The sequence below is a fragment of the Aulonocara sp. 'chitande type north' Nkhata Bay genome, linkage group LG6 (assembly GCF_057382095.1).
Source record: "Aulonocara sp. 'chitande type north' Nkhata Bay isolate Kocher_YH1m ecotype deep benthic linkage group LG6, A_spYH_male_GT1.1, whole genome shotgun sequence".
Taxonomy (NCBI): Eukaryota; Metazoa; Chordata; class Actinopteri; order Cichliformes; family Cichlidae; genus Aulonocara; species Aulonocara sp. 'chitande type north' Nkhata Bay.
Genome location: NC_141349.1, coordinates 43,215,477 through 43,238,554, shown reverse-complemented (window position 1 = coordinate 43,238,554; position 23,078 = coordinate 43,215,477). Strand labels below are relative to the sequence as shown.

At 47.5% G+C, this 23,078-nt stretch overlaps 1 protein-coding gene across 5 annotated transcripts in view; it reads left to right on the top strand.

Annotated features, from left to right (window-relative positions):
- The window catches only part of sh3pxd2aa (SH3 and PX domains 2Aa), a 99,529-nt gene extending 79,621 nt beyond the window's left edge, over window positions 1-19,908 (top strand). For 3 of the 5 annotated variants that reach the window (XM_086297088.1, XM_086297090.1, XM_086297092.1), the window contains 7 exons: window positions 1,952-2,035; window positions 7,114-7,231; window positions 9,094-9,491; window positions 9,578-9,592; window positions 9,991-10,040; window positions 10,464-10,583; window positions 10,968-19,908. In XM_086297088.1, coding sequence (XP_086153214.1) covers window positions 1,952-2,035; window positions 7,114-7,231; window positions 9,094-9,491; window positions 9,578-9,592; window positions 9,991-10,040; window positions 10,464-10,583; window positions 10,968-13,082 — 2,900 coding nt within the window. In that variant the 3' untranslated portion in view covers window positions 13,083-19,908. The remainder of the gene's footprint in view (window positions 1-1,951; window positions 2,036-7,113; window positions 7,232-9,093; window positions 9,492-9,577; window positions 9,593-9,990; window positions 10,041-10,463; window positions 10,584-10,967) is intronic. The other 2 variants (XM_086297089.1, XM_086297091.1) reach the window with 1 other exon arrangement.
- The last annotated feature ends 3,170 nt before the right edge of the window (window positions 19,909-23,078 follow it).

The window sequence follows — 23,078 nt, the reverse complement described above, 5'->3', positions numbered from 1 at the left end:
GTTCGCTGTCCGAGCTGTCCCGAGGTCCTTTGCTGTGACTGCTCCTAAACCGGGAACCTCCCCTCCACAACATTTGAAAACCCAATTTTATTCTATTTTTAAACCAGAATCAGTTCAGACTAATTTTATTTGCGTTATTTCTCATTTTATGTTTCTTTTCTGTCTTTTACTCTCATTCGATTATTTTAGAGGTGCAACACTGTGAGCCCCAATCTTCAGGCTGCAGTTCTTTCCTTTACTTGTGCCTCGATATGATGCCAGTCAGAGCAGATCTATCAATACAGCCACGTATCTCAGGCATGTAGAAAGTTGTTTAAAGCCTTTTGTGGTTCCAGAGTAAGTGACTGAACACCAGGTAGAGGAACCGGATTACAGGAGCAACGTTGCGTAAGAATACTCTGTTAAAAAGCCTCAAATAAACCAGAGTTGGCATCAGCTGGCATCTGAGGCTGACATTAACTGCACAAAGCTCACAGCTACACATGCACTCTCTTCCCCCTCATCCTCCGTCAGTCCCATTTTCCCGTTAGGCCTGGTGTCTTTGTGTTTGCACACATTGTCACTTCTCATTCCTGATCTCTCCCTTCCTGCTTCCCATCGTCTCTTACGTCTCATTATCTCCGCGTGGTCGGTAACCTAATTCCACTGACAGCTCAGCTCGCTAGGGAGGAACCGACAGGCACGCCCAGCCCTGCTGAAATTACCTCCAAATAACATTTCCCTGTGTCCCTTCCTTTAAGCCAATATATCAATTAAGAGGTCAACGGGAGCGGGATGGCGCTCGGTGGGATGGAAGGAGCGCCGGAGAGGAATCAAAAGGGACAGCGAGTGACAAGGAGCAGAGTCAGAGGAGCGATGGAGAGATGAGCGAGGACAGAAGACGGAGAAGAAATGAAATTACTGCAGGCAAAAGAAAGACGGAGGACAACTGCTGTTTCCCTCCATCCTTCCCGTCATTAATATTTTTCCCTCAGGAGGCAGCAGAACAGGAAACTGGCTCACGATGTTTGATCGCTGCTTCGTCGTACAAGCTTCGAGGTTAAGAGTTCGACACACGGCAGCCGCATAATGTGTCGAGGCCCTCGGAGATCCTGGAGCTGTGTCTGTGATTGGTGTTCTCGTGTGTGCGATAACCGCAGACGGCATAATAACCATGAACGTAACCACGGTGACGTCCTTATCGGCTTTTGAAGCGTCAGTGTTAGCAGGATTAAACGTGGTGTGCATCTGCACCGCCGCAGGTCACACTGGACGTCAGAAGCACTTCAGTGAACTTGTTTCAGATTTGAGCCTCTGATAGCTGCGCCGTGTAGCTTGGTATGGATCCTGCAGGAAATCGAGCCGGTGCTATTTTAAGCGATGTGGAGCAGAGCTTCTGGGATGCTCCTAAAATAAGCTGCATTGTGTTTGTTGGAACAGCAAGCAGGAGCTTATTAGCTCTGACGATGACATCGGAGCCTGAACGCGACACCGCTGTGTTCCCGGCTTTGCTGATTTGTTAAGGCGGACGTGTCCACATTTGGAAGAGTGCTAAATTATCAGCTGGTGCTAACAAACAGCATGTAGCGTGCTGGTCACACTGGTCCCTGATAATCAGTGTGGTGGGGTTTGTAGCTTACACGCTGGTTCCTCCAGCCATGCCATGGTCTGCTGTTCCAGGCAAAATACAATTACTGTCCTCTTAAGTCCAACACAGTCAGTTTGCACCAAGCAGTCCACCTGCTCCCCTCATTTCGTTTCCGTGGTACTGCAGAGGATTTGATGGCTGAAATGACTCGTCCCGCTTCGTTTCTCACCCAGTCTTTAAAACTCACAGACACACTTCCTGTAAGAGAAGCAGTTTGAACGTGTTCATGACGACTAACAGCTCATTTTGCTAAAACGTGCTTCTTACACTAACTCGTCTGTTTTGTCTTTTGGTTGCTGCTCCGCCCCCCCTCCCCCTCATCAGTTACTAAGAGACGCAAAGCCCACCTGAAGAGGCTGGACCGCCGCTGGACCCTCGGCGGTATAGTTAACCGCCAGCAGAGCAGAGGTGAACATGAAAACACACAAACACACACAGAGACAGACACACAGAGACACACACACACACGCACAGACAGACACACACACAGAAAGACACACACAAACAGAGACACACACACAGGACTTTTACATTTTGCAGTTTTTGTCATCAGATGCATGTTTCTCTGGTGACCCCATCTGATCTTGTGTGTCCCTGTGTGACCCTGTGTGACCCTGTGTGTCTCTGTGTGTCCCTGTGTGACCCTGTGTGTCCCTGTATGACCCTGTGTGTCCCTGTGTGTCTCTGTGTGACCCTGTGTGTCCCTGTATGACCCTGTGTGTCCCTGTGTGTCCCTGTGTGTCTCTGTGTGACCCTGTGTGTCCCTGTGTGACCCTGTGTGTGTCCCTGTGTGTCCCTGTGTGACCCTGTGTGACCCTGTGTGTCTCTGTGTGACCCTGTGTGTCCCTGTGTGTCTCTGTGTGTCCCTGTGTGTCTCTGTAGGGGCGATCGTGGCTCAAGAGTTGGGAGTTCGCCTTGTAATCGGAAGGTTGCCGGTTTGAGCCCCGGCTTGGACAGTCTCGGTTGTTGTGTACTTGGGCAAGACACTTCACCCGTTGCCTACTGGTGGTGGTCAGAGGGCCCGGTGGCGCCAGTGTCCGGCAGCCTCGCCTCTGTCAGTGCGCCCCAGGGTGGCTGTGGTTACAATGTAGCTGCCATCACCAGTGTGTGAATGGGTGGATGACTGGGTGTGTAAAGCGCTTTGAGGTCCTTAGGGACTAGTAAAGCTATACAAATACAGACCATTTACCATTTCTGTGTGGCCACAAAGATCTGTGCAACAGTTCAGGGTAAATGAGATGTTAGAGGTTAATAATTTGGAGACTGTTTAAGATAAAATGACTCTTTGATGTGTGGTCCTGTCTCAGCAGCATTAAGTGGGAGCTGTTGTGTTCTTCTTTATTTCCTGGATGTGGATGTTTGTGTTAAACGTGGCCAAAGTGAACGATTAAGTCAAGTAGGGCGCTCGGTGTTTGTAATCCCTGTGAGTTAGAAGCTCAGGCTGTTCTAACACGAGTCCTTTTGTCAGGCTCGGTCTGCTGCTCGATACACTAATACAGTGTTTTTAATCACACAGCTGTAGCTGCAGCTCTCCTTTCACGTAATCTGCATCGGTGAACAACTAACACAAAAACAACAAGTGGCCCAGTATCTGCAGCATATTGGGTGGCCATGAGTCAGCTCTGACAGTAAAATCTCAAATCTTGCTCCCTCAGACGTGGAACGCTCCCCGGCTCTCGCTGAGAAGCAAAATAATTGGACCGCATTAAACAGATTTAGATAATGAAGCGCTCGGCACCCGCAGCACGAGCGCCGCGACCTCGACGGCCGCCGAGCCCCGTCATGTAAATGGTTGCGTAACAGTGTTGTTGCTTCATTAGCTTTGAAAGGCTGTTTATGACTTTCACATTTCAGTTTTAATTTTTGGATACTTGTGGTTTTGTCGAGTCATTTTTGCGTAAATGCTGAAACGTGAGAGAAACAAACAAGCGTCTCTTTGCTGAGGAGCGAGCCGGCGCTTTCTAATCCAGACTGTCGGTTTGTCGCCTTGTAGCTGTGCCGTGTTTACGGAAGCTCGTCCCGAGCCCAGAAAACAAGGGAAAACCTCTAAGAACCATCTTTGTTTCTCTTTACATTCCCCGACTGAAGCGCTGCGTCCACTCAGTCCTGGACCAGCAGGCAGCAGAGCACTGATTAATGGTTAATCCGACCCGGCTGATCTACAGAGTGGGCTCCTGATGGAAGTGTTGAAGTTGACCTAAAGCGGGCTGTAAATGAGAGCAGTATGATGGAGATGGAGTTGTACGTCACGGCCACGTTAGAGAAAGGTGGAGGTGGTCAACACGTACAAGTACCTCGGGCTGTGGGTGGACAACAACCTGGACTGGTCATGCAACACAGAGCACCTGTATAAAAAAGCCCAAAGCCGACTGTACTTCCTCAGGAGGCTGAGGTCTCTTAACATCTGCAGGAAGCTGCTGAGGATGTTTTACCAGTCAGTGGTTGCTGGAGTACTTTTCTATGCTGTGGTGTGCTGGGGGAGCAGCACAGCAAAGAAGGACTCATCCAGGCTGGAGAAACTGATCAGGAAGGCTGGCTCTGTGGTCGGCATGAAGCTGGACACTCTGGTGACAGTGGCATTGCTGGACATTATGAACAATGCTGGGCATCCTCTGCACACGGCCATAACTCCTCTCTGGAGGGGAGAGGGAGGGGAGACAGGAGGACAGAGGAGGGGGGAACAACTAAGCTGTAGTGCCTCTTCACTTCACTGTGCAATACTTTTTGTTAATATCCAACAGTGCAATAGACTTCAATACTTGAAACGTGCAGTTCCCTTGTATTCTTGTTCCTATTTATTCTATTTATCCCTTTCGTATATTTTATTTACACATGTCTCTGTATTTATATATATGTGTATATATAATATTCTGCTCACGTTCTGTAACTTGCTGTGCTCTTGGAAACAGAGGAACCCACCTGAGGGATTAATAAAGTTTTATCTTATCTGAAATGTGGTTGAGAAGCAGGGGGGCATTACTCATTCACATCTCCCACTCAGCTGGTTATGAATTCAGAGTGGGGACCTCTTTGTCACCAGCCGTAGTGGCTAATGTAGAAATATTAAAGGTTTACCGCTTCGTTCATGGAATGTGACCATACGGGTCGGCCATGTCCGCGGGAATGTCGCCTGACTACAGCTGCGTCTCCCAGAACGACCCAACGATCCAATGGAAAGTGTGAAAGTGGGGCAGCGGCCCAATCTGTAGCCTGCTTTTAATCACACAGACCTCTGCAGCGTGGATGAGTCACTCGACTAGCTGTCGCCACCAGAGAACCAAGCTGCTCTCTAATTCCTGCTGTTTAAGACACCTTAGCTTTTTAGCTTTTATTGCTCGGTGGTGTCGTTCCAATTTTGTGATGTTGGTACACACCGTGCCTCCATTAAAACGTTTCTGGGTGGTGAAAGTAAAATGTGAAAGTCCCAGACACACAGTGAGGCTGCTGGTGCGACGCTGGTTAGAAAGTTGTTGCTTGAACTGTGGAGGATAGTGTGCGAGCAGGGCATGTTGGAGCTCTACTGCTGTGAAACGCTGCGTTTACCTTCAGGGGCGGGCTTTCCCAACCACCATCAGGCGCATTAGTGTGGACGTAGCCTCCGTTCAGCTGTTAATCAAGGACCCTGATGGAAGCAGCTTTTGTGGTGTTTGTCAGCGACTGTGAAGATCTGTGTTATCAGTGAATCCCGAGCTTTCAGGTGTTTACAGGGCATTAGCATTGCTAATTTGACATGACGGGGCGACCTGTGGTCAACACAGTTGACCCCGTAAACCCCGTCTGTCACCCTACATGAACTGGAGTAACCACAAAAACATCAGAGCGATGGGAACAGCAGGTTTTATATGAGAGGCACACGACCTGTTCCCAGCATACGGCCCAAAAATATGAGAACTGAATCAACATCGATCCGCTACAAAGATGTTTTTGATCTGTCCTGCAACATATTTAGTAACGGAGGCAGAGAACGAGCCTGCTGAGGTTTACTGGCTGAAAAAGTCGTCCCGATGACGTGAGGTCACAGACGAGTTTCACGGCAGCGAGTGCTCCTGGCTGCAAACAGGCTAAAGACTCCTGGACCGGTCGCCTTTTTTCCACCATCAGAAACAGTCTCAGCATTAAAGCTGGAGCAGTGCTCACTGTAGTCATGTCAGACTTCAGCTCTCATGGCTTTTTCGTCCACCGCCGCTCTCGACTGCGGCCCAACGTCCTAGGCGCTTTATGCTGCCTGGCAACCAGATGGTTTGGGTCTGCTACCAGGAGCTGCAGAAAGCTGAGTGAAGCAGAGAAAAGTGTGGAAAACTTGGGTTATTCCACCGAATGGAGCCCCCACCCCCCCGTCCCCGGCTGCTAATGCGTTCCTGAGCTAGAGCTCCATGCAGACGCTTCAGATGTAGTTTGATTTAGCAAAGGACAAAAACAAAGACTGATCACAGGAGATTTATGTTCTCTCAGGATGCAATTTGCTAATGGGAGAACAGTCGCTCTCACACCCTGCTGACAGAGCTTCACTGGAGACCTTGACTCAAATTCAATTACAGCACATCTCCTCACGTTGATTCATCCTGACACAAAGCCAGGTCAGGGTGTCTCGACCTGTCGGTGGTGGTGGATCAGCTGCTGACGGCAGGGGTGGGGCGTCCCTGAGGTTTATCACCGCGCTGTTGTTTGCAGCACTGATTTACAGTCCCGCCCACTCGGCTCGCGGCTCTGTGACGCCAGCAACGCGTGAATTCGGAGACGGACGCACGTGTACAGCTCACGAAAAAACAAACACAGATGAGATTAATTGAATCTTTCATCTTTTCTTCCAGATGAAAGAATTAGAGACAACAAACTGATGCACACGCTCGGCTCGAGACGACCATAACAACATTTATCAGATGCCTCAGATCTGACTCTTGCAGATGGACAGAGAATAACAAGTGCTCACCTCCACACCCAGTGTGTTTTTGAGTGCAGGTTCTGGGTCAGTAATTCCACTCTGCTGCACATTAGTGGACCAAAGACGTGAGCTTTAAAGGGAGCGCTCGTGCTGGGTGAAACAGGAAAGGCTGTGACGTAGGTTTACTTAGGTTTATCCTAACAGGGTTTTAATTGTAGTAAAATACTGTAATTCTGTAATTATTAGGAAACCGTGATCTGCGTTACAACAGCTGCCATTTGTATTCATGCATCAGACGTGCAGCAGCCTCGTGACCACCATCAGCACCAGCTGCTGCTTCTGGATCTTCTCTCTTTGAGAGCTGCGTGGTAATGATTCTGAATCTGGGTTCATGTAGCCTGAGCGAGGCCTAAAGGTTCCGCCTGTAGAGGGCGCCGTTTGCTATTTATGTGCAGGTCAAAGACGAGAGGTTCATGTTTCTGTTGGTGTGCAAATGGTGTCTAAAGTGGGTCACACTGACCGTTTTCTCCCTCTGAGATGGTGTAATCTACAGCAGTGTGAGACTTTTCAATGATCTTGTTTCCTCTCTCCTTTACCCCCGCAGAGGAGAAATATGTGACGATCCAGCCGTACACCAGCCAAGGAAAAGACGAGGTGAGCTTTGAGAAAGGGGTCACCGTGGAGGTCATCCAAAAGAACCTGGAGGGCTGGTGGTACATCAGGTGGGTAAACGGTGCACGCCGAACCCGCACATTTCACCGCGAGGCTGTTGCTCGTCGTTGTCTCGGCGATCAGAGCAACAATTTCCTGGAGCTCTCATTTGCATAATGGCGCCGAGAAGAAAGCGTTAACATATGGTGGCGTCAGGGCCGCCTGCGTGTTTGCACGTGTGTGTCGTTTACTCAGCCGGTGTGTATTTCCTCACAGTTGTTCAGTTCCTCGAGTCCCCGGGCGCTCCGCTGCACAGCTGATTACTATCACATGACGCCTTGTGGAGCCTCACATACCAACGCGTACACAAACATGGATCCAGAGCTCCTGTTTGAGGCGCGTACGCGAGCTGCCGTGTGTGCACTTGTCATGTACACTGACTGCTTTCCTAACAGCTTGTTCGCTCTTTGGCACTCCCTGCAGTGCACACAGAGTCATTTCTGAGCACCGTGTCCAACAGAAAATAATCCTGCAGATGCATGTCTGAGTCACGCTGCTCTCAGTGGGCCCTTCTTTAAACAGCAAAGTCCATGCATGAAGCTTTTTTAGTTACGGGGACTCCTTGTGGTCGCAGTTGGGAGTCGTGAAACGGAAAACAGGGAACAGTCGCGTCTCTTCTGTGCCGGGGAAATGACTCGGAGTTTCATTTGGAGCATTACTTATTGTTTCACTAAGCACTCTGAAATTACTCGTTTAGCATAACAATGTCTGCTTAAATGTGGGGAAGCAGCATCTCTTTGCATCTATTATGCATTCTGTTTACTTGCCTTTGGCTACTCACATCACCAGAATTAAAATTGTGCCTTTATTGCAACACACAGGATCTGACTCGGTGTGATTTCATGCATTTTTAAACACTCGAAATTGTGGAATTTTTCAGTTATTTATTAACTGTACGTATAGCTCATAGTGGCATCATGCACTAAGTTAGGATGGTACTCGAGTGCATTAAAGCTCTGCTGCGATACATTCAGTCATTACTCAAATCACACGTTTTTTTCTGAGTGTATTAAAATGCGCTAAATGAAGCTCCCATGCTGAGCTCATTACACTACTGTTACTACACAGCTGCAGTAGGAAACAGTAGCACACACACACACATGTATGTACCAAGGTGTACTGAATGCTGGCTCATTGTTGGGAGCAGAGCAGTGATGGAGAGGGAAGACCTGGATGTCAGCTGGAGTTTTAAAAAATGGCTTCAGCGAGAGATTCAATCAGTGTTAAAAAATAACATCATGATCTAAAGTCTAAATGAATTCAATTAATTTCAGTTTTATTTACACAGCGCCAAATCACAACAGCAGTCACCTCAAGCTGCTTTATATTGTAAGGTAGACCCTACAATAATACATACAGAGAAGAACCCAACAATCATATGAGCAGCACTTTGGCGACAGTGGGAAGGAAGAACTCCCTTTTAACAGGAAGAAACCTCCGGCAGAACCAGGCTCAGGGAGGGGCGGGGCCATCTGCTGTGATTGGTTGGGGTGAGAGAAGGAAGACAGGATAAAGACATGCTGTGGAATTCACTCCCGAATGCAGGCTCAAAGTGCTTTATGTTGGAAAATTGCAATATTAAATAAAGAGAGCGCTCCCTCCACCTGTGAGCAAGAACCTGGCAATAGCAGGAAGAAAGAACTCCCTTTTAGCAGGAAGAGAACCAGGATCAGGGAGGGTCAGGGGAAACTAATAAGAGTGAAACCTGAGATTTTGCAGTGGGACAGCAGGTCACTCCTGGCACAGTCTACTTCCTGCTCTGTGCTGTATGGAAAGGGCAGCTTTACCTGATCCTGAGTTCAATCATAATAATGAAGGGAACATAAACTCGATGTCATATTAAACGTTCTGTCTTTATGTGTTTGGGCTGCAGGTATTTAGGGAAAGAGGGCTGGGCCCCGGCCTCCTACTTGAAGAAGATTAAAGAGGATTTCTCCCCACGGAAGAAGACGCTGACGGGCCCCGTGGAGATCATCGGAAACATCATGGAGATCAGCAACCTGCTGCAAAAGAAGTCTGTTAGCGAGAAGGACATCCAGACAGACGGAGAGGGCGGAACCACGCCGGAACGCCACTTCTCCAAGAGCGAGATCAGCCTGCCGATGCCCTCCGAAATCAACGCCGCGACAGGCCGCAGGCTGAGCGCGGGCCGGGACACCAACAGCCCGTGTCTCGGAATAGCGGCGAGCGCCGCCCTGAATGAGAATAAAGCGAGAGGCGAGCCGGGCTCCCCGGCTGTTGCAAGAGTGGCACCGCACAGAGTGGAAATCGGTGAGAGAACGTGTTGTGTGTAAAGGTTAAAGTTCAGCCTAAAGCTTGAATGCAACATTAAGACGTGCCCCTTTCCATTTGTGCAGGATTCGGCGCCGTAGGTAAGCTACACGGCTGCTGCATCTAACCGCGCTCTGTCACACTAACCTTTGATGTGATAACATGCTCGGTGTGTGTTTCGGCCTCGGTTTCACTCACAAACTAAGAACCTGTGGTCAGTTTGTGGTTACTAAGACATCGCTCGGCTCCACCCATCCATCCTTTGGGACGAGCCCATTTTTTAACAAGCCGATGCTCCACACATGGCGTCCAAAGCCAGGACAAAATTAGTCTTTCAAATCTTACTTTTGCTTGTCTTTAAATATGTTGTCCTTTCCAGTGTGACATAATTCATCTTAGAACTAAATGTTTGGTGTTTGTTTGTTACAGCGAGTGTCAACCTTTTACTTTGGTCGTTTTTCTGAATTATTCTTAATAAAATCTTATTATTTTTAATCAGGGTCTCCTAATCTGCGGCAAAAACCTCCCCCCAGAAGAGACGCCAACTTGGTAAGACTCCAGTTTGGCTTCTGCTTACTGACAAACCCAGAGCGCCTTTCCTGCGTGCTCACTGATGTTGCCATGCTTCTGCTGAAGTACACGTGATCACAGTCGAGACTCTTCTTGTGTTTAAGAAGACAGCTGCAAAATCTTTCAGTGCAAGGATAAATACCAATAAATAATATAAAAAGAGAAAAAATCTAATTGGCTCTCAGACTACTGCAGGAGTTGCATAGCAACCATTGAGGCACATTTACACATTTTCAGCATGTCTGCGATTGTCCCGGTATCGCACGTGCACACCTTACATTTACCCTCATATTTATATATCATGATTGCATGCAGTCATAAATCACATCTTATGTTTTATGTGTGTCAGATACAGGATGGCTCAACGTGAGCGGCTCACTTCTCTCTCTCTTTGCTGTACAGGGCTTCCAGTTACCCAAGCCACCAGAGCCCCCTGCTGTGGAAGCAGAGTATTACACTATAGCAGATTTCCAGTCCTCGATCTCTGATGGCATCAGTTTCCGTGGAGGACAAAAGGCTGATGTAAGAGGCCAGATCTACAGTGCTGTCGCTCAGATGAGACGGGGCCTGTTGAATACGTATGCAGACTGAGTGCTCCCCCGATAGGCAGGAAAGCTGAGGCACAAAGGAGACGACCTTGGATACTGTGTGTGAAAGTGATGACGTAGACAGAATTCACTGTGCAGGATTCAGGATGAGGGTGGAGATAATGACAGAGATTCCTTCAGGGTTTTTTTATTAAGTTATACTGAGGTGATTCTTTTAACGACTGCAGTAACAGATGCATCATTGATCTTATTACAGTATTACTCAGTCTTTAATCACTAGTATGTAGCAAACACATATATATATATATATATATAAGTGAGTATTTGTTCCAGTAACTCTTTACTCCTTGTTGTGCAGGTAATAGAGAAGAATCCTGGAGGCTGGTGGTACGTGCAGATTGGGGAGATGGAGGGCTGGGCCCCCTGCTCCTACATCGACAAGCGCAAAAAGCCCAACCTCAGTCGTAGGTCCAGCACACTGACCCGCCCCAAAGTCCCTCCTCCAGCTCCACCTGTCAAAAAACAAGAATCTGAGGAGGCTCCGCCTTCTGCTAACTCTTCCTCCAAAACCACAGAGGTGCCTAGCAGGGCTGTGTACGAAGAACCTGAATATGATATTCCTGCAGTCGGATGCGAAGGTGAGCCTGAACCGGATCCCCTGAAGGACGAGCGTTCCCGCGATGTGAAGATCAACAGTGTGGTCAGCGACAAGTACAGCAGCTCCCCTCCATCCTGCAAGGCCTCCCCTCCCGTTTGCAAGGCCTCCCCTCCTTCCTGCAAGGCCTCCCCTCCTTCCTGCAAAGCCTCCCCTCCCGTTTGCAAGGCCTCCCCTCCTTCCTGCAAGGCGTCCCCTCCTGTCTGCAAGGCGTCTCCAGTTTTCGCCCATCGAAGAACCTCCTTCAGGTCTGTAGAGGAGGTTGCTAAGGAGGAGTGTATCTATGAGAATGATGGCTTCAGGCCGAGCGGCGGTGTTGAAAGAACCCTGACTAAAGGTTCCAGTGAGCCTAACTCCCCACGGAGCTACCATTCCTCCACAGTCCCAAGAAAACCCTCCGGATCTTCGCCTCTACCTGGCAGGCCCATGAAAACCATGACACCAGAGATGAGTCGGAGAAGCCAGACCCTGGGCAGACACATAGATATCAGCTTCAGATCCCAGGATAACAGCCCTCACTCGTCATCAGATGAATTGAGCAGAGGCTCCAAGAAAGGCCCTGTCTTCAACCGGGAGGTGGAGCAGAGAATAGGCCAGAGCCCCTCCACCAGGCCCAAGCCTTCCGTCAGACCTAAGCCCCTTTTGACCAAATCAGAGTCCCAGAGTCCAGAGAGGATGGACATCACCTCTCTGAGACGACAGCTGAGGCCTACGAGTCAGTTTAGACATAGCCTCAAACCTTCTCGCGGGGAGGACTCTGAAACAGCTTCTGTTATATCATCAGAGGACTCGGTGTGTTCACGCAGTACCTCAGATCTCTCCTCTGTTTACTCCAAAGGAAGCCGTGGTGACTCCGATGTGGAGGGCCCCAATCTCTACCGCTCCGTGGACGCCTATAAGAAAGTCCAGGACTCTGAGATCAGTTTTCCAGCTGGGGCTGAGGTCGAGGTTTTGGAGAAACAGGAGAGTGGTTGGTGGTACATCCGTTGGAGCTCCGAAGAAGGCTGGGCTCCCTCATACTACCTGGAACCTGTCAGACAAATGGGCGACGGTGGTGGCTTAGACGGACACGGGAGTGGTGGGAGTAAGTCCAACAGCCTGGAGAAGAATGAGCAGCATGTTTTGGCCCTCAATAACATTAATATTCAGGGCCTGACGCAGCAGCATCAAGGCTTGAGGAGGAACTCCCCACCGATTCCTTCCAAGCCTCCCGGCGGCTTCTCGAAGCCATCTGGGATGGTTAATGGAGGGGTGAGGATGAGGAACGGGGTACGCCAGGTGGCGGTGAGGCCTCAGTCTGTATTTGTCACCACTACGCAGCCAGCCAAGGACACGCACTACACAACAGGGTCCTTGAGAAGGAACGAGTCGCTGGGCAGGAGCGATCACTATGGTTCTGGTTCTGCCACTCTTGGAGTTCGCCGAAATGCCTCATTCAGCACCGTGCGGCCACACGTAGTTGTTGAAAGCCAAACGAGGCCTGCCGAACGCTCCAGTCTGTCTTCGGGGAGCGCATTCAGCACAAGCAATGTCCAAGACGCCCTGAGCAGAGTTAACCAACGCAACGGTATCCCCGTGTCCACGGTCAGACCCAAGCCCTTGGAGAAGAGCCAGCTGATCCACAACAACCTTGGCAGGGATGTGTATGTGTCCATTGCCGATTACCGTGGCGACGAGGAGACCATGGGGTTCACAGAGGGAACCTGTCTGGAGGTGTTGGAGAGAAACCCCAATGGGTGGTGGTACTGCCAGGTGCAGGACAGCCTGGTTCCCCGCAAAGGCTGGGTCCCCTCTAACTACCTTGAGCGGAAAAAATAAAGGCAAGCCTACATCCGTAGCCACGCCCACCCCCAGCCCCCATTCCCCGCTCTAGGCCCATGGGCGGCGGCATCACTCCTTGAGAATGTTACCCGCAATCTCCCTTAAGCAATATGTCCTTGAAAATTGACATACGGTCAGACTGTGTAAGGAGAAAGATGTTTTAATCTGATAAAAAAGGACACTTTTAGTGCTGGTTTACTAAAATTTATACGAAAGGAGTGGGAAGATTTTCAATATTTTACCTGGAAGCAGAGACAGAAACATGGAATTGGCCACACTGGTTGAGGAAGTTCAAGGTGGATGCTGTGTCTGACACGTAAACTGGTCTAACTGGGAGCGATGACCTCTTAAAGAGGTTTGTGTCATGTAACACAGAAGCGGAGAAGAGTAGTGGCTACGCTCATCCTGCCCATCACTGACTACGATGGCCAATAAGTGCCTTTTGTATTTGGTCACCTGAACGAAGGTTCTAAATGGTGGATGGCAAACCAGTAAATCAACCAAATCTTTACAGAGTGCCATAGTCCTATGAACACCACCGAGAGCGTTTCTATACAAAGTTACGAGTTCGAAGCGCAAAGTTTGGATTTAGACGTCTTCAGTTCGATAAAGAAAGAAAAGCACGAGTGAAGGGACTCAAGTTCCCAGAAGATTTATTTGTTTTAAGCCACAAAGTCATCAAACAAAGACGATAGTTGAATCTCATCATCACAACTTCTCTTTAGTTTGTTTCTGTTAACGTGTCTCGTGCTGATGCAAGTCTTCCTTAGAGAATTATTTCTGCTTTCTTGTGACATCTGTTTTCCACCGACAGCCTTGAATTGGACGAGCCAAAGCTCAACTCTGGCAGAATAGACGGCTGACGCTCGGTTTCTGTAAACTGTTTCTATCAAAGATACCACAGAAATATCTTAGTGTCATTTTTCCTGGATGTAGTCATCTGGGAGAACAAATTTATTTAAAAAAAACCAACAAACCTGTGAAACTTGAAAAATACAGAACAAGCAACGGAACAATGAGACCTCATACAAGCGTAAGGATAACCTCATTGCACAGCTTTTAGCTCCAGGAACTAATGATTTTGTGTATATTGTGTTGTCATAATGCAGCTATCGAGGTGATGAATTGCAAGCATACTGGAAACGTAGTGAAATAACTTTAATCCAGGGATTTATTTGAATAGATTAGAGGCCAAAATGTGATCGAACCAAAGAGAGATATCACTTCATTGGCAGTTTTGGGGATTTTACCGTTTACTTACGGTACAAATGGTAACACACTTTCACCAAACTGCCTAAAACGAGGTTTCTATCAGTATCTGGAAGCACTTGAAGGAAGTGAACAGTTAATTGTAATATCAGATATTGCTGTGCAGTATTGGGATTTAAACAGAGACTAGAGTAGCTATTTTATTGTTATTAGCGACTGTTTGAAATGTGACGGTAGAAATAATTCTTCCAAAAGGAGTCAAAGTTCAAAATTCTGATGGCTGATGTTCAAGACTGCTGAAATACATTTTCTAACGAACACAAACTTCTCATTATGTTCCTGCTGGACAGTATCATAGTACTAAACAAAGTGCAGTACCTGCTAGATCGCAGTTATCTATTTTAACAAAACCATATTTGTGTTTTTGTGGTCTCTCTGTGATCGCACACCGACAATAACGAGGAACGAAGTGGTTCTGTTTTGTGAGTTAGTGCACTTTAAAAACTGCTTTTATGGTGCATTAATGTAAAGATGCAGTAAAAACTCAGCATGTTATTTATTGAATGTTTTTTTGTAATTATTTCATATTTTCCAAACAGGAGGATGAGTTCTGCTCTCAGTGGCAGGAGATTTGGTCAAATTGGAGACCTCTTGTGGTAATTGAAAGGTACTACAACGTGACTTTGAGGCTTTCCTGCAGTCCTACCTCAGTGCAATAAGAAATGCGCTGCTGGTCAGTGAGTCTCCACAAAAACTGTTTTGTTTTTAATCTTAGTGCAGCTAAAACTGTTTTATTGCACATTTTGTTTCGCATTGGGCAAGAATTTAGTTTCTGAAAAGTGATTTTTTTTTTCCTCGATGCTGTTTGCTGCAGCTTTAGCAAATCATGGGCACTTCCTTCATCTTTATTGTGCTTTACATAATGCCTGATAAAAGCATATTTATAATGAATAGTATTATTATTTCCACAGTTCCCCTCATTCAAACAGAAACCATCAGCGTGTCCTGTGATGGTAATAAAATCACTGATGTATGGACCTATAAATAAAACCAGTAACCGTCTGGGTGCTGACAGGCCCCATCCTTTGAGACGAAGGCATTATGTAAATGTGTCGAATCACTCTGAACATTTCGCTCCAGCACATTCATTATTATTATTATTATTATTATTATTGCATATCGCTTTGTTTGATTGAGCTGAACTTACTTGTAAGGGAATCGTTCTGTGTCGAGCCTGCGTTTAGCTGTGTAGCATCTTTATTCATGCTTTTACTTCGTTTTTCTTATTTCCTCTTTTTTTCTTTCGTTCTGAACCCACGAGGAAATGTGCAATAGATTAAAAAAAAGAAGAAGAAAAAAGACAAAAACGCTTCAGCGAAAGGAGGAAGGTCATAGTGGGCCGGGAGTAGATGTTCCCGGTCAGCCTGCCGGTCACGAGGCTTTTGCCGTCTTTTCCAGTGTGTCATGTTTAAGTCTGTTTTCAGAGAGCAGGTGTGCGAGGTCCTGACGTCAGAGCACTCGTCGGACCAAAGCAGCGACGTGATGAACTAACACGAGGATGTCTGCTCCCGCGACCTCCGTCAGCTGACCCATTCTGTAGTGACATTACAGCCATCTGGGATCTTCGTCACAGACGTAGAGTCACTGGCCCATCATCATCGTCATCGTCGGGGGCCCTCAGCTGTCACGTTTGTGCCTGAATGGAATTCTTTGATTGTTTCTGTGTTGTTGTTTTCTTCCTCCTCTCCCTCTGGACTGTGTCCTCTGCCCACCTGCTTGGATGCCTCTTTTGACATTTACCCCCACGGCTGTCAGACCAAGTCGGGCCTTTTCGTCAGCGATCACCGCGGCGATGTTGACCTTTGGGACCGCCGGCTGGCAAAGTGACGTCGACGCCAGCGTCTCGGCGGTAAACAAAACACCGGGGAGACGAACGCTCCTTCAGGCCGTTTCAGTTCAATCCATCAACTTCCAGGATAAACACCAAAAAGAGAAAATCCTGTTTTTCCCCCCACGCTGTCTTTGCAGAGAGATCGTGCTGTTCGCAGAGGCCGACGCGCAGAGCCCGGTCCTTTTTGGGGGTCGGCTGACTTTGTGTTTAACTCCACGTTTAAATTCGCAGATTTCTGAAACTCGTTTTCAGTCAAAGCTGGAAGCCAGTTCTGAAACCTTCTTACTGTCACTGCTGACCGCCGAACAGACACGCCCGTCTGTGAGCCGTCTGTTTTCAGCCCGTTGCCTCCGCTCACGTTGGGTTTCTGACTTTTAGACGAAGAAACACAAAAACTGAAAGAGCTCAAAGCTGACAGCTCCGAAACTCCCAGATCAGCATTTGTTTGCTGAAGATGAAATTTCTCAGCAGGTCACTGGACAAGAAATAGTCCCTTTAAATCCCTCATCAGGGCTAAATCGCCAAAAATGTTTATCACGATATACATTTGAAAATTTGCAATAACGATAACTGGCGATATAATTGACGCGAGACAAAATACTTCACAACTCCACAACTTTGATGGTTTTTTGCACTAATAATGTGTTTTCACTTAAACAAGCAGCTGTTTTTCATCTGCATTAAAGCTACATAAACATGTCACAGTGCAAACTCCTCGCTGACAGTTTAACCAAAAGGCGTTTCCAGTGGAAACTGGCCGACAGATCCTCAGCACAACCATGTATAACATCCACAGAACTTAAAAAGAGGTTATACACACGATACGGTAACATTATGTTGAAGCGCAGTACTGTGCTAAACCAGTTCCACCACTGGAGTTGCAGCATTTTTATAAACCAGTTCTGGTTCAACTGTTTCATTCAACGATCCGCTTTCGCCCTCCTCTCTCCGTCGCCGCCGTGCTTTTTCCGCCATGTGCGTATGAAAACAGGCACTGCGCATGCGCGTGTTACCCACGTTCTATCGCCATATTTTCTTATCGTTGCCCAACGTTATACCGGTATTACCGTGAACGGGATGATGTGGCCCAGCCCTGTCCCTCACTTCCTGCTTTTCCAGCGTTTCATCAGTGCTGTCAGTCTGCTTTCACTCTCAGCAGCAAAGTGAAAATAGTCAGAGTATAATACGTTGGAGTTTCGCTCTTTAATAACAGCTCTGTTACCGTCCGCTACTTTATGCCTTTCACCTGCAGAGCTCAGCAGGCGTGTCCACGCCAACACGGTTTCCGCGAGTCTTACAGGAAACGCTCGAGTTTTCCATCATCTTCCCGGAGGTCAGCGGAGCGAGATGGCTCCGCTTGGCCGTCTGATTCCTCGCTCTCTCTTTTTATTCTAACAAACGGACAGCGCCTCCCGGGCGCCTTTCCAGTTTTGTGTTTTTGATTCACCTCCGTCTCCTTCCTCGACACAGCCGAGCCGCTGAGATCACAAAGATGCCCGACAGGGTGGAGTGTGTGTATGTGCGTGATGAGATGGATCGTTTGCAGGTGTGTTGGAGAAAAGAGAAGTCGGAGGTCAAGGAGGGGTTTGTAGGATGCAGGCAGACAGACGACGGATCAGATAGCGGATCCGAGGAGACGAGGCGGCTGGGAGGTGAGAGGAGCTCTGCTTTGATTGGAGGGAGATGAACAATGATGTCTTCAACAGGAAGCCCGTTTTATCAAACTCCTTCTAACCTTTCTAGAAACCTCACACCTAATGAGCTCCTCTCCTGAGCCGAGCTGTGAAGTCTCATTACGTCAAACACAGTTTTAATTGAGCCGCTTGAAGTTTCCAAAGACTGTGAGAAACGACTTGATGGTGCAGCAGCTTCTCTCGGCCTCCCCGCCCGTCTCCAGGTGAACTTCAGAACTGGTCCCACCTCTGATATGAGCTCCTGCTGCTCACATCTCACGCAGCCCCGAGGGTGAGAGCTGAGCCGGCTGGTGGAAAACAGTTTTCAGAATAAGACAAAGGCTTCATGTTTTGCTTTATTCTCTCGTGTTTTTGTTGAGAAAATAATTGAATGTTGTAAAAAGGGTGAGGCGGGATTTGAAGGGCTCGCTGGCTTCTAATGAAATGCCTTCAAGCTGTAAACGAAAGACATAAAAAAAGTTTCAGAAGTCGGCGGCAGGCAGAGCGATGGTGGAGGGGATGAAGGCAGGTTGGATAGGAAAGTTTCAGTAAGTGTGTGGGAGCAGGTGAGGTGCATGTAAGGGGGGCTTTGTAGGTTTTTAATTAACGTCTGGTTGCTTGTTAGAGCGTGAGAGCAGAGATGAGCCGCGGATGCTGAGGGCTCATTCTCAAGCAGGTAAAACAGAAGTGCAGAAAATCAGGCGATGCAGATTATTTATGTCACTCTGAAAACATCCTCATGCAGTCGCAGCCGTTTGAGATGCCAGCAGGCATCAGCAGGAGCTCCAGAGGAGGAGGCTGTGTCGAGGAAGGAGGCGCGCCGCTGTGCCTCGGCGGCGCTTTCTTTGTCTCCGTTTGAATCCCCGTTTCCAGTTAGCACAACAGTGTGTCTTAATTAACCTCAGCCAGTCTGATAGTATTTCAGCACTAATGGCTTCCCAATAAAGAACGCCGTGGCTTCCTGCGTGGGAGACGGCGCCCAGCGCTGTGGCCGAGGCGAGCTGTCACAAGTGACTGATGCTGAGTGACAGCTGAAGTAGTATTTTAATGGCAAAGGCGGTGCCTGTTTTTCTTTAACTCACCGGTGCATTTGTAGAGTAGAATCTGTCCCCACCCTGCTGTGGAAAGCAGTGTGCCAAAACAAAGCGCCCGTGGAGCTCGCGATCTCGCGATCTCTTGATTCTGACAAAAACAGTTCGTTACCAGCACGTCAGTAACAACTACAGGCCTCGAGTTGGACCAAAGGAGGTGCTACTCTTTCACTCTCTCTTTTCTTTCTGCTTTTATTGCCATGTTTTTAAGCAGGTTCAAACTGTAGCGCATGACTTTAGTCGCCCCCTTCTGGCAGTGAGAGTAACTGCACACTGACAGAAGGAAAAGTTGCAAACGACAAAGATTTTACTTTGTGCGTAAAGGCTTAAAGGTCCTTTTTGTAACTGCTCTCTTCAACTGTAACTAAATGTTTCACCACCAGGGGGCAGCATTTAACAGCGCGCGAGTTGAGATGTTTCCAGATGTTTGCTGCTGTTTCATTGCTGCTGTTGGCCTCCCACTAGACCACCATTGTGTTCCATACGCTGCACCACCCCGTGGAGGGACACGCCGCCCTCGTTTTCCCCACATTTCATTGTGGTTAATTTTGGAAGGTTTTAAATTGTATTTACTCGCAGGAATTTACAACAAGTACCTTTAATGAGTGCGCTGTGACGTCTTGGATTTATAACAAAGTCGTGCACTGCAGCTTTAAGCCCTGCAGAGTCCTTGTTTTCAAAAGATATGCCATGAAGAGCCAAATGCAGCTTGCACACACACACACACACACACACACACACACACACACACACTAATGAGAGCAAACACAGTCCAGATCCCTTCCTGATTGGAGACCTTCTGCACATGTGCATTACTTGTGAAAACAGGACATTTTCTTATCTACGGTCTCATTTTGACGAGTCTTGTTCCTTTTTTTGTATCTTGTACATGTTTACATTGTATCTCGCATTGCCCAAAAGAGAAACAATATTAAATGTATAATCTTTGTTGTTTTAAACCGCCTCCTGTTCATTTGTCTCACGTGTTTCCACAGATAAGCAGCAGCAGACCCCCCCCCTCCCCTCTACAGAGTTTGTGACAGCAATATTACTGATTGAGACATTTATCTCCATTCGCCTTATTGTGCAGGCCAGATTAAGTGAGTTTAGATGTGCAGGAGCAGAACGATGCAGCTGGTTATATATAGCGAGAGTTGTGAGGAGGCTGAGAGCAGCGAATGAAGACGAACGAGCGCTCGCAGCCTCAGTTCCTCGCTAAAGAGCGGAGACACAAATTTTTGTTCTCCTGCATCCAAACGTGTGCTCGGAGAGATTTATCACTTCTGTCCAAGGGAATGTGAAATATATGCTCACACCTCTGTGTCGCAAATCTGCACCTCTTATAGGAGAACACAGGTGTTCAGCAGGAAGTGCAGGTCAGGCTGTCACTCAGGAACATGAAATAGAAAGTTCAGATCTCTCCCCTCATACGTTACTGCTCACTGTCAGCTGTTACATTGTAATAAGCGAGCTTCCTCACGCTGGCTACACCACGCGCCGTTTTTAATAGGGGAACCTTCCTCCTGACAAGTGAAGCCTGCGGTCTTTCTCATGCCCACCAGGCTCGTGTTACTCACATATAGTAGCGTCTTAGCAGGGTCCCCGGGGGGTTTCGGATCCACCCCTCAATGCATTCTGGGTAAAAGACAAATTGCATAAAAAGCTGTGCTGATTTATGTATTTTGGGGTTTTTTTTGACACTTTGCAGAGCAGCAAGCTGGAGATATGAGTTCAAATATTTACATAAACATACATACATACATGTGCATGTATGAACATGTATGCTACATATTTGGGAACCCGTGACCTCCACACTCTTGATTTGTTCCAGTTGTAAATTTGCAGCTAAGCTAATGTGGAAAAAGTCTCAGTGCTGCAGAGAGGTGTATCATTTAGAAAAGTAATCCAGCAGGTTGGTTTTTAAATTACACACCTGGGATCCAGCCTCCTCTGTTATGTCTCGCCATGCTTTAATTGGACCTGTTTCCACTGCTTCGTGCACATATTTCATAAAACTGGATGGTAAAAAAAAAACAAACTTGGAGTTTCCATTGTTCTGTAAAGAATCGCATTTCTGGGCAGCACAGACTGTGTTTCACCAAAGTACAAACAGTACCAAACAAAGCCGTGTAGCCTGATTGTGGCCACAAACTCGCCAAAAGCCAGAAAAACATCAAAATGCTCCGACAGATCCTCCAGGAAGTTACCCAGAGACGCATCAGCGCTGACATCTGGAAAGTCTAGAGGCCTTAAATTTAAGAGGTACTGCAGTCGGGTGATAATTCAGTTTATTAGTCATGTAAAAATCATCTTTTGTACGCTTAAACTAAAATCCTTCGTGGACACTTTCATTAAAACATTTAAATGTATAAATCTAGATGTTAGGATCTATTTACTCACCTTTTATAGACTCCATTGTCGTCTTCAGCAGATGTTATCACTTGACCTAATTTGTCAAGGTGATGCAACTTGTCACAGTTTTTACCTGAAGTGATTCTTCTAGTCCAGAGGTGGGGAGCTCGAGGGCCGGTGTCCTGCAGGTTTTAGATCCAACACAGCTGATTTAAAGTTCTCCAGAGGCCTGGAAACGAACTAATCATGTGATTCAGGTGTGTTGACCCAGGGTGAGCTCTAAAACCTGCAGGACACCGGCCCTGGAGGCCTGGAGTTCCCCACCCCTGTTCTAGAATAGCCCACGTTTGCTGAACACACTTCCCAAACATCTCCACTAGATGGCTCTGTTGGTCCGGCCTCGCCTCAGACATTTTCATATGAATAAAGCTGCAGATTCAAACTCAGTATTTATGCTGAGATTGAGTCTTGAAATGAAGTTCTATTATGATCAGGCCTTTTTAGCCATTCTCTACATTAAACCTAATAATGCTGGATGTTAACATCGACAGACGATGATCTCTGACGGAGTTATGAATGCTCCATTGAACAACGATCAGTATTAAAAGTGCTCGTCTGGTTTATTCTTTTCATGACATTATCACTCATCTTCTTTATATTCCCGACTCGCTTCTATTATGCGGAGATGTCTGTGAATCGGATGCAGACAGATGCTATCTGGCAGCTCTGAGCAATACATCTGGATGAGGTGCTTCATGAATTTATAGTGCAGTCGTTTTGGTGGAACAACTCGAGTTTTAAAGTAGATTTGCTGAATCCCCAGCCTGTCGCCGTGAAGCTCCCCAGCAGCTGGGCCCGAGGCAGAGGCCGAGGAACACGAATCCACAGAGCGCTGGGCCGGTAACCGGCTTAGCCCTCCGAGAGCCGAGGGGAACACGGCACCAACATCTGTGCCCGAGGCCAAGCCATGAGGCAGGATGTGTCAAAGGTCAAGTGTTCACAAACACTACTAAAACTCCACTTAGAAAGTCCGGTGTTACCTCCAACTTTCTCTGGAGCTTTGGACCTCATCCCACAGCATCCTCCGGCACATATAGAGCTGTAGTAATACTTGAGTTTCCTTATTCCTACTTTCTTGTTATTATTTGACTGCAAAAGAACTACAAGGAAAGGACTGCTGGCTAAAAGATGATTAAAAGGGCCCAAACAGAGTTGTCATCGGTGCTGTAGTAATGCAGGGAAATCAGTCTTTTATTTTCCCATCTGAGAAGGGAAATGCTCACGGAGCACGAGCGTGCTTTTAATCTGTAGCCTCGGCATGTTGACACAGGTTTTATCCCCAGATGTTAATGAAAACTGCTGAGGCTGTTGGCTAAAGTAAACCAGATCATCTCCACGTTGCATTGCTTTTCATTTCAACGCCACTTTTAATGCTCAGCATGCAAAATCCACCTGATTTGGCAAAATAATCACAGTATTGAATAATCAGGCCCCATCTTATCTTAATGACCTTGTAGTACCATATCACCCTATTAGAGCACTTCGCTCTCGCTCTGCAGGCCTACTTGTTGTTCCTAGAGTATTTAAAAGTAGAATGGGAGGCAGAGCCTTCAGTTTTCAGGCCCCTCTCTTCTTCACTCACTATGACCGCTCTGCACTGGTCGCAGCAGATGGCCCCGCCCCTCCCTGAGCCTGGTTCAGCCGGACATTTCTTCCTATTAAAAGGGAGTTTTTCCTTCCCACTGTCGCCAAAATGCTTCCTCTGTATAAATAAAAT